Below are 14,564 nucleotides of genomic sequence, written 5' to 3' on the forward strand. Positions count from 1 at the left end.
AGAATGGTCCAAAGCCCTCTCTGAACAAGCAATGGAAGCGGCCTCGTATCTCGTAGTAGACGGGGCAGTGGAATGTGTAGTGCAACTCTGTCTCAGGCTCGATATCACACAGGGGGCATGTCCTGGCCTCTGCTGGTACTCCGCTGTATCTCCCAGTCTCGATCCGTAGCTGGTGTGAAGATGTGTGTATCTGGCCAATAGCACATCGTATCCCATGAGACAAGTGGGTGTCCATGTATCTGGGCCTCGTCACAAAACCATTCTCCGTAAGCTGGAGGAGAAGGCAGCCTTTGTGCTTACAAACAAGCGGATAACACGAATGGAAAGGGAGATGAAAGAATGGAAAGCAGAGATGGAGGGATGGTGGAAAGAGAAGACCAACCTTCTTCAAATGTTTCTCAATGAAGGAGAGCAATGGAAGAAGGAGAAAGAGGACTTGCACGCAGAGCTACAAGCACTTAAGGCGGATTCACAAGCACTTAGAGAAGAGGTCACAGTCCTCAAGCGAGAGCTTGCGGATAGAGTAAGCACTGGACTGGAAGAAGGGGAATTCCAGCCCTCGGTGATAGAGGAGATCAGGTCATCAAGGAGCAGGTACGGATGATCACAGAGGAGGAGAAACAGAAGGTGGTAAAGACGTCTTCGTGGATGGATGTGATCACGAAGACGCAGAAAAAGGCGGATGAGGCCAAGAAATGGATAGAAGTTGCTAAGAAAGGGAAAGGGAAAGAAACCACATCCGTCCCCACTCCTACAATCATCAACATGACTCTAGAAGAAGAGCAACGAAGGAAAACTAGAGCCTTGCATATAAGAGTAACCGGTCTAAAAGACCGAGATGATGTGGAAGGAGAAGTCGAAGTACTTCTCCGCATGATGGGTAGTGAGGCTACTCATACAAAGGCATGGAGGGTAGGGAAGAAGACACAAGGCAATGGGGAGAGCCATGCCTCACGTGAGTCCTGACTCAAGAATAGCTGGTATAGATCCTGCTCTAGGCGAGCCAAAAATGCACTAGGCGTCCGAAGTCAATCTGTGACTGTCTATGAGTGATGTCCCCCAAAAGCACCTCCCTTTGAAGTCTAGCTCTAGTGTCCCGACATTCCTCATCATACCAACTGTTATGGGGCATGCTCCCTGAACGGCGTCTCTGCTCAAGCTGGGTATGTGGGTATGCCTCTGCTGCTGCATCATGTAGAGAGAGAGAGAGAGAGAGAGAGAGAGAATGAAATGAAATGAAATGTTATATTAACGTCTTCAAAAGGCCAAAGTGACCTATGAGACCAGAAAGTTACAATGTGGTGAAATTGATACAAAGTCAGAGTAACAAGATGACAAAATGACAAAATGAAATACTATGGAATCTTGAACTGCTAGGTGTGAACTAAGCAGCTAAACAGCTAGCGGGGATAGCTAGACCACAGGAGATCCAACATCGGTCGCTGGCGGATCTCATCAATCTCCTCCATGGTGAATAGTCTGACCGGGCGTCGTGCATGTCGAGCCAAAGTGATCCGAATCCTCTAATGCAGCCTCCGTCGATGCTGTGTAGTCCTCCTCAGTCGGGGGCGTCTGGATCTCCCCAACTCAGTCGCTCGGTCGATCAGTGTGCCTCTGGTGTGAGGCGACGAGCTCTGCTGCGGTGGTAACTCCTCCGGGTGTCCAGTGGTGGCAGCTCTAAAGAAGTTTGTGATCTGTCTCTGAGACTAGCTGGCCTCTCCTCTCATCAGGCTCTCTCTGTGTCTGTGCAGCTCGAGCAAAAACAAACCCAGGCATCTCTGATCCTCGTACCGCATGACTCTAGAGAATGGTCCAAAGCCCTCTCTGAACAAGCAATGGAAGCGGCCTCGTATCTCGTAGTAGACGGGGCAGTGGCATGTGTAGTGCAACTCAGTCTCAAGGTCGATGTCACACAGGGGGCATGTCCTGGCCTCTGCTGGTACTCCGCTGTATCTCCCAGTCTCAATCCGCAGTTGGTGTGACGATGTGCGTATCTGGCCAATAGCACATCATATCCCATGAGGCAAGTGGGTGTCCATGTATCTAGCCTCGTCACAAAACCATCCTCCGTAAGCTGGAGGAGATGCTCTCTGTAGAAAGCCATCTTCGTGCCCAGCTCCTGTGCCGGCTGTATCCATGTCCTCTTCGTGTCTAGCTGAGTCAAGTCCTGGCGAATGAGCCTGGTGATCTCGGACTGTGTAAGAGTCAGAGAGGGTGCATCCAGTGAGTACAGGAAGGGAGGCAATCTGTCTATGCTGAACCCATGCGCCTGAAACCATGATGCCATCTCCCCATACCAGCATGCTGTATCTCCCTGCATGGCTAACTGTTGAGAGGACTCAAGTGCAAGGCGTGCATATCTGTCTCTAGGAAGTTCCCACATGCGGTGTATGAAGGAGACAGATCTAGTGAGCGCCTCAACCACTAGTGGCGGGGCAGCTAGTTCTGCTCGTACAATAGTACGTGGTACTGAGGCTTTGGCTCTAATGAGCCGCGAGATCATAGAAACCAAAGGCTTCTCCATGTTCTCCCGTCCATCACTGCGGCCTGTCCTCCCGTGATGATCCAGTGAAGGTCCCCAAATCTCAGCTCCATAAAGCAATGCAGAAGCCACCAAAGTGTCAAAGAGCCAGAGCTTCGTCCGAGGCTCCTGAAAGTGAACCTGTGAACACATCCTTTCCAATCTACCCAATGCTGCATGGGCTCTGGTCAATCTAGTCTCTGCTGCCCTCCTCAATGAAAATGCTGGCCCACTAAAACCACTCCAAGGTAAGTGTAAGCATCTGTATACTCCACCTTCTCCTGACCGTATGTGAATGCTGGCGCTGACCTCGTGATCCACTGTGGGGTGGTATTAAATACCATGACCTTGGTTTTACCAAGGTTGACAGACAAACCACTTTCCTGGGCAAACTGATGCAGAGCATCCAAGTGACGTTGCATCCCCTCCGGAGAGTCGGAGATCAACACAATATCATCAGCATATAACAATAGTGGAATCCATGTCCCTGCCAGCTGTGCACCTCTATCACCATCTCTCTCAATGTAGTCAGAAACCTCATCCACATACATACCAAATAGAGTAGGAGAGAGCGGGCAGCCCCGCTTCACCCCAATAGTGGAGTAAACCGGTGTGGATAGACCCTCTGGGGTGCGTACATGCCCTACTACTGACCTGTATAATGCCATGACCCCCCAAATGAGCTCTGTGGGTACTCCCATCTGCTGTAATCTGCGCATCAAACTAGCTCTGGGCACTGTGTCAAATGCTTTGCGGAAATCCACAAAGCTACAATAGATCCGTCTCCCACGCGATCTGCCCTCCTCAATGATGGCTCTGAGTGTCAAGATATGGTCAAGCGTAGAAAAAACCCCTCCTGAAACCTGCCTGCCCTGCTGAGCGTATCCCCTCCCTCTCTGCCCATCTACTCAGCTGCTGCTCAAGAATAGATGCGTACAACCGTGCCAATGTGTGCCCAATCATGATAGTGCGATAATTCCCAGGCTCCATAGGGTCTCCCGACTTGAAGATAGGTACAATAGTAGATAGGCTCCAAGTATCAGGCAAGCCCTCACACATGGCACGGTTAAACATAACTGCTAGAAGCTTTGCTAGTAAATCTCTGGCATGCGTGAAATGCTCAGCCACTAAGCCATCATGATCATATGCTCTCCCAGTCCTCATCTTGTCAATGGCCTTCCTCACCATCTCAGCGGTGAAAAAAGCACATGTGTGTGGGCATGGATCGAGGGGGTCGGGAAGGGGGGGCTGCTCAAGAACTGTGTACAGAGATGATGCATACTGGCCCAGGCTTCTGTAGAACTGATGGCAGAGGGGGTGGGAGTGCTGATGAAAGAGCCGCCATGCCTCACGTGTGTCCTGACTCAAGAATAGCTAGTATAGATCCTGCTCTGGGCGAGCCAAAAATGTCCTCTTCTTCCGCCGCACTAGGCGTCGGAAGTCAATCTGTGACTGTCTGTGAGTGATGTCCCCCAAAAGCACCTCCCTCTGAAGTCTAGCTCTAGTGTCCCGGCATTCCTCATCATACCAACTGTTCTGGGGCATGCTCCCCGAACGGCATCTCTGCTCAAGCTGGGTATGTGGGTATGCCTCTGCTGCTGCATCATGTAGTGTCTGTGTCAGTATAGTAGTAAGCTCCTCCAGAGGTCGCCCTGGCTCCTCTGTGCACATGCGTCTATAGATCCCATCTATGTATACAGAGTCCGTCTCCCGTGTGAAGGTGTAGCGAGTAGGGACTGCTGCCCGTAGCCTGTGTGCTACACTAAACTGAAAAGAGATGGTCAACGACACAAGAGCATGGTCCACTGCCACACCAACAGGTCTGGGTCCAACCGTGAGATCCTCGATACTAGAGATGAGGCTCGGCTGTGCCATGACATAATCCACGGTGCTCCCAAATGTCATCATCCAAAATAGAAAAGGGGGACTGTCCTCTGGGTGGTGCATAAACTGACGTACTCGGGGGAAAGTAGCAAATAGCAATGTAGAGATATCTGCCTGTCTCTGCTCTCAATCTCACCCACATGTACCTAGCTTGCTCATCCATGCGGGCTATATGTATCAATGGCTGCAACTCCTCCCTGAATAACACTACCACTCCTCCTGAGCCCCGCCCTCTGTGCTCCGATCGTGTCTAGAGAGAGAGAGAGAGAGAGAGAGAGAGAGAGAGAGAGAGAGAGAGAGAGAGAGATGAAATGAACTGAAATGTAATATTGACGTCTTCAAAAGGCCAAAATGACCTATGAGACCAAAAGGTTACATGTGGTGAATCTAATACCAGGTCTGGGTACAAAAAGTACAAAGAACTGAAAAGAAAATAAAATAGTGGGTAGGGGTGGGGTGAAAGCTGATACAAAGGGAATAGGAAATACAAAGGGTGAGCTGATACAATGGAGCTCTTTGACAGTTGAGGCATCATATACATATACATCAGTATCCGGGACGGCTCCTATGTCGCGCCAGTATGGTATGGATCCTCTGTCGCAATCTGCGTCGATATCGAGAGGGCCCCCCAATCCGTGGGCGACGGGACCGCCCCAACTCTATCGCCCGATCAAGCAGTATGCCTCTAGTGCCTCTGGTGTTGTTATGTTGTGGGGGGTGCTCGAACTCCTCTGTCTGTGACTGAAAGAAATTTGTAATCTTTCGCTGTCGCGGGATCTCTCATTGTGCCCCTCTTCAAGAGGTCCTCTCTGTGTTTGCAAATCTCCAGTAAGTATATACGGAGGCATCTCTGATCCTGGTATCTCATGACTCTAGAAAGTGGCCAAAAACCCTCTCTAAATAGACAGTGAAAGCGGCAGTGACATATGTAATGTAGTTCTGTCTCTGGCTCTATTTGGCACACCTAACAAATCCTGGACTCAACGGGTACTCCTCTAAATCTGCCTGTCTCGATCTCTAGCTGATGTGAGGATGTGCGTATCTGACCAATAGCACATTGTATCCCGTGGGATAGATGAGTATCCATGTATCCTGGTCTGATCACAAAACCATCTTCCGTGAGTTGGAGAAGATGCTCTCTATAGAAAGTCATCTTCATACCTAGCTCGTGTGTAGGTTGTATCCATGTCCTCTTCATGTCCAACTGAATCAAGTCCTGTCTGATGAGCCTGGTAATCTCTGTCCTAGTGAGGGAGATGGAGGGTGCATCCAGAGAGTACTGAAATGGGGGTAGCCGGTCCATACTAAAGCCATGTAGCTGAAACCAAGATGCCATCTCTGCATACCAACATGATCTATCTCCCTGCAATGCCAGCTGTCGCGAAGACTCTAGTGCTAATCGAGCATATCTGTCTCTAGGGAGAGCCCAAGTGTTATGCATAAATGAAACTGATCGAGTGAGTGCCTCCACTACCAATGGAGGAGCAGCGAGCTCCGCTCTAACAATATCATGTGGTACTTAGGCCTTGGCCCTAATCATCCTAGAAATCATAGACACCAAGGGCTTCTCCATACATCTCCATCCATCAGTACTGCCAGCTTTGCTATGATGATCAACTGAAGGGCCCTATATCTCCACTCCGTACAGCATGGCCAAAGTGACCGAAGTGTCAAAGAGCCAAAGCTTTGTCCGAGGTTCTTGGAACTGAACCTGCGAACATATCCTCTCAAGTCTCCCCAGTGCTGCATAGGCTCTGGTCAATTGCGTATCTGCTGCATGCCTCAGGGAAAATACTGGACCACTGAAAACCGCCCCAAGATAAGTGTATGTATCTGCATACTCCACAGTCTCTCGACCATATGTAAAATTGGGGGCGGACCTCCTTACCCACTGCGCCGTGGTGTTAAACACCATTACCTTGGTCTTACCAAGGTTCACAAACAATCCACTATCCCATGCAAATACATGCAATGCATCCCAATAACACTGCATCCTCTCTGGAGAATCGGAGATCAACACAATATCTTCAGCATATAATAGCAACGGAATCCGTGTCCCTGCAAGTTGAGCACCTCTATCACCCTCTATATGTACATAATCTGAAAACTCATCTACATATATCCCAAAGAGAGTCGGAAATAGGGGACAACCCTGCTTCACCCCAATCGTGGAGTGAACCATGTCTGACATGCCCTGAGTAGTGCGTACATGTCCTACCATGGTCCTTTATAAAGCTAAGATCCCCCATATCAGCTCTGTGGACCCCCCATGTCTTGCAATCTGCGTATGAGTCTGGCTCGTGGCACTGTATCAAAGGCTTTGCGGAAATCCACAAAGCTACAATATATCCTCTTGCCATGATGTCTACCCTCCTCAATAATGGCTCTAAGTGTCAAAATCTGGTCAAGAGTGGAGAAACCTCTTCTGAACCCTGCCTGTCTTGCTGCCCGTATGCCCTCTTCTCTCTGCCCATCCACTCAACTCATGCTCAAGAATTGATGCATATAAGCCTAGCTAGAGTGTGACCAACCATGATGGTTCGGTAATTCCCGGGAAGCATAGAATCTCCCGACTTGAAGATAGGCACAATAGTGGACATACTCCAAGTCTCAGGGAAACTCTCATATTTGGCTGTATTAAACATCATAGCAAGAGGCTTTGCAAGCATATCTCTGGCATGGATAAAGTGCTCTGCTACGAGACCATCATGATCCTGTGCTCTTCTTGTCTTCATCTTGTCAATGGCTTTCCTTACCCTCTCAACAGTAAAGAAAGTACATGGTTTTGGGCATGCCTCTGAAGGGTCAAGCAAAGGTGGTTGCCCCGATGCTGTATAGAGAGATGTAGCATATTCCCCACATATCTCTGTGGAAGTGATGGCTGGCGGTGAAGAGTGCTCATTGAAAAGCCTCCATGCCTCACTAGAGTCCTGACTCATAAACAACTGATAGAGATCATGCTCTAATTGAGATAGGTAAGCCCTCTTCTTTCGTCTCACTAGGCGGCGAAAGATAATCTGTGACACTTTATGTGTAGTAATACCCATGAGCACCTCTCTGTAATCTGATCCTCGTCTCTCTACACTCCTCATCATACCAACTGTTCTGAGGCATGCTCCCAGATCGTCTACGTGTAGGTTGGTTGTGGGGATATGCCTCTGATGCTGCATCATGTAGCGTCTCTGTCAGAATCTAGGTGAGCTCATCTAGTGGTTGTCCTGGCCCCTAAGTGCATAGCTGTATATCTCATCAGTGTATACGTGATCCGTCTCCCTCATGAAGGTATACCGAGTATGTGTGGAGGCCTCTCCCAATGGAGTTGTGTTGAACTAGAACGATAGAGTGAAAGACAAGATATCATGATCGACTGCTACCCCAACTGGCCTAGTTCACACCAAGAAATCCTGAAAGGAAGGAATGAGTCTTGGCAGAGCCATAACATAATCCATTGTACTAGCGCCATGCAGATATGGAAAGCATGTAAAACCACCAGCTGCAAGGAAACTCTGTAGGCCATTCAAAATGGCCAATCCATGTGCAGTCCCCATATCAATCAAGTATCTGCCAAACTCAGTGTGCTCCTCATCCTGTGATAATCTAGACAGGCCCATTTCTGTAATATCAAGCTCCCGCATCAACTCCTCTGAGGTATCATAGAATACTGTCTGGTGATGGACAGTCCTAGCATTGAAATCCCCCAAGATAATAATGTCACCATCTCTGTAAACTCCCATATATCATCTAAAATAGAGAAGGGGGACTGTCCTCTAGGTGATGCATATATTGACGTACTAGGAGGGAAATAGCAAATAGCGATGTAGAGATATCTGCCTGTCTTTGCCTTCAGTCTCACCCACATGTACCTAGCATGCTCATCTCTCCGAGCTATATGTATCAGAGACTGTAGCTCCTCCCTAAATAAGACTGCCACTCCTCCTGAACCTCGTCCTCTGCGCTCTGATCGAGTCTCTTGTCTACAAGATGTCTCCCATCTGTATCCGCTCACATGGAGCAGGGCCCAGGGGCCTGATGCGTCTCAGAGTAGAAAATGATGTCTCTCCCTGTGAAACTATCCTCAAAGGCCCCTACATCAAGGCGCAAAGATCCATTACAATTCCATGTAGCCACTCTGAGAGAGAGAGAGAGAGAGAGAGAGAGAGAGAGAGAGAGAGAGAGATGAAAGGAAATGTTATATTAACGTCTTCAAAAAGCCAAAATGACCTATGAGACCAAAAAGTTACAACGCGGTGAATCTGATACCATGTCTGAGTACCAAAAATAAAAAGGTACTGTAAAAAGGGATACTATAGAATCCTAAACTGCTAGACGTGAACTAAGCAACTATCTGGAATTGTGTAGGATATGAGATAATGAGTGGGTGGGGGGGGTGAAAGTAGTGAATGAGGGCTAATACCACACAATGCGGGTGTGATGAGCAGGGTGTACAATCCTCAAAAGAGCTAAATCACTGGAGATCCATCATCGATTGCTGGTGGATCTCATCAATCTCCTCCATGGTCAGTAGTCTGACCGAGCATCGTGCATGTTGGGCCAGAGTGACCCGAATCCTATGATGCACCCTCCGTCGATGTTGTGTAGTCCTCTGCAGTTGTGGGCGTCTTGATCTCCCTAACTCGGTCGCTCGATCGATCAGCGTGCCTATGGTGTAAGGGGAATGTGATCTCTGTTGTGGTAGTTGAAACCGGCCCGTAGGGCGGTAGACGTTAGCTTTCACCTGATCATTACTTTAACTTTACGATACAAAGGAACTTCACGAATAAACCTGTGATTGGAAATTACACTTCAAACAAAACATGACTTGGCAGCTACATTGCTCCCAAGTAGACAGCGACACCACGTTGGCCCCAAAGGTTGGCACCCCTATGGGTATTTCTTTCTTCTTATTACACTCAAGAAAAACCTATAAACTTCTACAAGCTGTCCCACTTTTATCGGGCTGAAATTCCCCTACTCTTACCCGACTTTGGCAACATAACCACACTAGAAGTCTCCACAGACAAAATCCCAAGTAAACAGTGACTTTCCACGCACTTTACAAAACCTAGCAAAAAATTACAGCGCGCTAAAATCTCTGTTTTTCGCCTCTAATTTGCACTTAAACACCTGTTCGGTGATTCCCTAGCTTCCCTGAAGCTCCTAGGATCTGTAAGCATCAAAACTGGCCAAAACACTAAACCTTCAAAAAATTACAGCAAGCTGTAATTCTCTGTTTTGCGCGCCGATTCGCGTGCCGCACCTGTAGAGCCACTTTCCCTTTGAATTAGATGAGATTCCTCACGGGAAATCTCTCTGAATTGTCATGTACAAGAAAAAAAACACAGCAAGCTGTAATTTTTCTGTTTTGCATCATTTTGATGCGGACCAAACACGTCTACGCGTGCGTCAAAAGCTCCCGCATGCAATGGGAGAGTTCCCTTGTGAATTGGACGAGTTTACACGCTAAAAAACTCTCTGTTTTCGCATTTCTTGCAATGAACCTGTGTGTACCTGTAGGGGATTAGCAATTAACTAACCCAGTACCTGTACAGAAGGCTCTTTGCCTTGGCAAACGCGCATAAAACTCCTGAACTATACATGGTCATCTACATTACCATATGTGCAAAGGCGAGAGAGATGCACAGGAAAATCATCGCGCTACATGAGAAAGGAGAGAAGGCAAGCTTTCCATTAAAGTTGTGATCACCTGCACCCACTACTCACACGCACTCTATAGCACAATGATTCACCCTCCACCCTCAACTTTGGGCGCCCCCTCTAGTGCCGATTGGCCCAACCATCACACTAGCCATGCAATCTCCGGGCATTTGTGATTTTAACAAGTGGGTCCCAAAAATTAAATAAAATCCAGGGAAAGAAACCAACAAATATATATAGTGGTTGTGACAATCTCGCATGTTTTCAGCCCCAAACAGTCCCCTAATTGTCCTTTGCCAGTGGGGCACCATTCCCAATGGTTCTAGCGTCCGTATGGCTGAAAAATAGTCAATTTCCAGCGCATACACAACATTGAAAACGCACATGTACGGTGAGGTTATGACCCTCACCGGTGCCTCCTTTGGAGTAGCAGTTAGCTACCCCTGTTCCTGCTCAAGGAGGCTCCTGCCTCAGCACAAAAGCATGAATCCACACAACTGTACATCAGTCAAATGAAGAGCCCTCTTGTGGGGCATCACATAACTGCACGTAGGGGAGAGAGAGAGCAGTGTGTAGCGTGCAGGGCATCACTCCTAGCACCACACTGTACATGAGAGGGAAAGAAAGCACTCCATAGCTCTTAACCTGTGACAAAAAGAAAATTGAGGCCTCTCCCAGCTTAAATTTCAGCGCCACTTCTTGATGGAGAAGGAAAGTGCACAGAATTCCGCCACTTGGCACGATTACAAGCTTTTGCCCGTTGTGGGGTTGCTGCCTAAAAATCTCCCGACAGGTTGCCCAGTTGACTTCGCGGCAGAGTTGTAAAGTGTTCCCCTGGTCATACCGAAGGTAATGACGCGAACACATTTCACGGCCCAAAATAGCAGTTCCCTAATCTTTAGGAGATGCTTCCGTTGGGCTCCCACTTGTCATCTGACCATCTATCCTCATTGGGACCACATCCAAAAGTGCAATGTAGCCCAACTGTCAGATACTTTTTGCTGGTGATCCCACCTTGACTTTATGCCTTGAGTTCACTTCCTAGTATCCACCAACTTGCTAAGTGCGACGGGGGGACCTACATGATCTTGCACTGAGCCTAGACATCATCTTACTATACGAATTCCAATGCCGACCAACTTCCCCTCTGCGGGTGAAACTACCGTTCACATTGGCCATATAATGTCCGACCGTTTGCAACTTCAAAAAGAGGTCTCAAAAATAAAACAAAAATCATTGGAAAGAAACCAACAACTAAGGTTAGCAGTTGCCACGTCCTCGTGACATAGTTAACAGCTGCCACGTCCTCGTGACACCTTTCTCATCTTTCTCGGGTGTAGAGTCTTTCCCCTCCTCTAGCTTGTATCCGAGTATAGTACATAGACCTTTCTCATCTTTCTCGGGTGTGTAGTCTTTCCCCTCCTCAATACCGGTGACTCATACATTGAGGCGTCGAGCATGCAGCATCTTTTCTTCTTCAAGTGTGGTGTGTACAAGAAGAGCCTCTTCCTTGTGTGCATCCTCTTTTGCTTCTTTTTTGAGGTTGTTCTTGACCACTTCTACCGACCCTCTTTTGTGGCCTTGAGTTTGTCTTCCAAGCTCTCGGTGAGGGCCTTGGTGAGCTCCTCTTTGATGACCTCTTTCGTTTCGTTATTGATTTCACCTTCTTCCGCTACCGAAGCCTTGAGAGTGGCCATTTGCTCTTGCATCTCCTCCTTCTCCTTCCTCCATTTTCCTTGCACATTCTTCCACTGCTCAAATTCCTTCTCTCTCTCATCTTCCTTAGCTTCTTTCTCCTTGCTCAAAGTTTCCACTTCTTTCTTGAGCTTGGAGATGCGATTGATGATGTTGTTGAGGGCGGAGTCTATCAATTTCTTATTGTCCTTGACCGCGGCGTGAAGTCTGTCTTCAATCTTGGCCACTTCTTCTTTGGTGATGCCATTCCCAATGTTGAGTCCGTCTCGGTGTGAGGGCCCTAACTGTGAGAATCTTCAATGTGGTGATAAACCTCAACGTATATGTGCGGGCGTCATGATGGTGGGGGGTGTGTGGGATATGTATGTCCTTGGGTGTGTATGTGTGTGTGCTTGAAAATGTGTGTGTGTGTGTGTGTGGGGTGGGGTGGGGTGGGGTGGGCCGGATGCAGTAGCAGCAGGTGCAGGTGGGGCTGCCAACAGTGGGTGGGCTGGGAGAGGGGTTGTGACGGGCGACAGACTGAGGGGGGCTGAGCAGCTGAGGGGAGGGCGAGGGGCGACGGGCTGAGAGAGAGAGAGAGAGAGAGAGAGAGAGAGAGAGAGAGAGAGAGAGAGAGATGCCCGTTTTGTCATCCTTTTCACTGTAGTCCAGCCTTAATGAACCCGTAGCTAATTTCTTCTCACGCACAAAAAACACTCTTAATTTGCCAACGCTCATGGGGCATTACAGGCCAGGCCAGCAGTCAAATATTAGCCATTCTACAGGGAGGATTCTCACATTGCAAGATTTCATCAGGGGCCTTTAGGTGTTGATGGTTATGAGCCTCTCATGTTCCAGACGCACTCATTCATTCAGCTTTGCAAACTTTCAGGCAAGTGCAACTATTTTCTTAATACTAATCAAAGTAGAATTGAACAAGAAGAATATGTTTAGAGAAGTAGCTATCAACAATCGAGGCACACGTGCAAACATGATTGCCAGAAGTCAACACACCTGCAAAAGCCTCCTTTGCCTTGGGATGCTTGCACTTGTCAGGGTGAATCAGCAAGGAAATCTGGACAGCGTATCAAAATAAATGTGACAATTCTTGCTAACAGTCAAAAGAGTAATAGTCATACACGTGATTTGCAAGCTATGCTGTTTAATTCTACAAGATACGACCCAAAAATACTTTGAAGCCAATAGTACCTTAAAATATGAGTACAACAACCCAAAAAACACAGAGACCTGTGAAGCATCCATACCTAAAAAACCAATCCGGAAATCAGAGAATTGGCTGATGAGGGTGGCAAAACCTAGGTGCCTATTGAACTTGGATACCTCAAACCCTAAGGCATATTAAAATATAGCCACAACAAAAATCTACAATTCCAGGACCAAAATTGCTGTGGCCCCAATTCTGAGTATCCACACCTTACAATTTTACTGTGAAAATTGGCAAACTCAAAAGTAGACTCCCAGAAGGGCTAAATGTGATATAGGCTCAATGAGCTGGAAAAAGAAAACCATTAAAATCACAAAATCTACTCAAGCACGTTTGTACTTGCACTATGTACAGGACATTCATTACGTAACATGAGGTCATATCGTTTGTTCTCTTTTTGTTCTTGTATTACAAACTTCCTTTAAACTGCTTGATTTTGGAACTTTTGACCGTTCTGGCCTTGAACTTTGGGTTGTTGTTTGAACCCTCTTGTGGCTTCCACTCATGTGACCTTTGGGCGTTTTGGTTCTTCTACAATTTCTCTATGCAGCTGCCAACCTTGGAGTACCTTCTAATGTTCATAATATGACATGTTTTACACCTAGAAGGGGTGGTGACACAAGGACAAGAGAATGCAAGGGGGGAGAGAGAGAGAGATGGGACAGGCTTGCAGAAGAAGTTGTTCCCACCAACTTATGAAGTTTGGCCGAGTGGCCTAAAACCCCCAACCAACTAACCAACTTGCAGATCATCGGCCAAGGGGCCTAAAACAAGAAAGCAGACTCACGCACACACAAAGACCTGCGTATAAACTGATGACGTGGAATCTTGTTGCATGAACACCCGGATTTTACGCTGACATGGCAGACTGTATGGACGCCCGCATTTTACGTTGTTGACGTGGCAGAGATTACGTATCTTCAGATTATGCGCTCGCAGCTTTTGGGCGCCAGCTTTTGGACCATATGCTTTTGGGCTTGATGCTTTTCATGTAAGCTGCTTTTAGATGGCCTGGGGCCTCCAAATATGTGCCAAGGGCTCACTCTCTGCGAGATGCAAAGCAATGGTGCCGGCATTGTACTAAGTTGAAGCAATATAAAGAAATACCAAAAGGGGCGCCATGGTTTGGGGCCAATGCTCTCTTGGGGTGGAGCTCAGCCACTCCGTGTCTAGTGTGCAGTGTTTCACTTTTAGTTCAGTTGTTTTGGAGCGTCTAGAGTTTGTTCAGTTTGTTCTTTTCCGTTGGCAAGGGGTGCCCTCCCGTTACAATGGTATCGGAGCTCGAGTCGTGTGTTTTTCTCAAAGCATACTGGTCCTCATAAGAGACGCAAAAAAAAAAAAAAATCCCTTTTCAAGAGAGAGATCCAAGGAAAGTGTTTCTGTAGCAATTTGACAACATCTATGCCATGGGGAACTACTAAGAAGAATCAAAGATCTTTCGAGCCACCGCTTTTCTCAAAGACAGTGCCATGCAATGATGAATGTCATTAGCTACCAAGCCACACACACCAAGGACTTGGCAAGCTTCCAAGAAAATTTTTGCCCCAAGTTACACGGCATTTCACATCTTCCTTCAAAGTGCAGCTCCTGGCGGTATCTTGAAAT

At 47.6% G+C, this 14,564-nt stretch overlaps 1 protein-coding gene across 1 annotated transcript in view; it reads right to left on the bottom strand.

Annotated features, from left to right (window-relative positions):
- LOC147441378 (Chaperone DnaJ-domain superfamily protein) overlaps positions 1 to 14,564 on the bottom strand; it is an 82,845-nt gene that overhangs the window by 18,967 nt on the left and 49,314 nt on the right. The window contains exon 3 of the mRNA XM_086483038.1: positions 12,749 to 12,809. Within this exon, the coding sequence (XP_086339164.1) occupies positions 12,749 to 12,809 (61 nt within the window). The remainder of the gene's footprint in view (positions 1 to 12,748; positions 12,810 to 14,564) is intronic.

This window comes from Adiantum capillus-veneris, chromosome 15 (assembly GCF_014529385.1).
Source record: "Adiantum capillus-veneris isolate H3 chromosome 15, ASM1452938v2, whole genome shotgun sequence".
NCBI lineage: Eukaryota > Viridiplantae > Streptophyta > Polypodiopsida > Polypodiales > Pteridaceae > Adiantum > Adiantum capillus-veneris.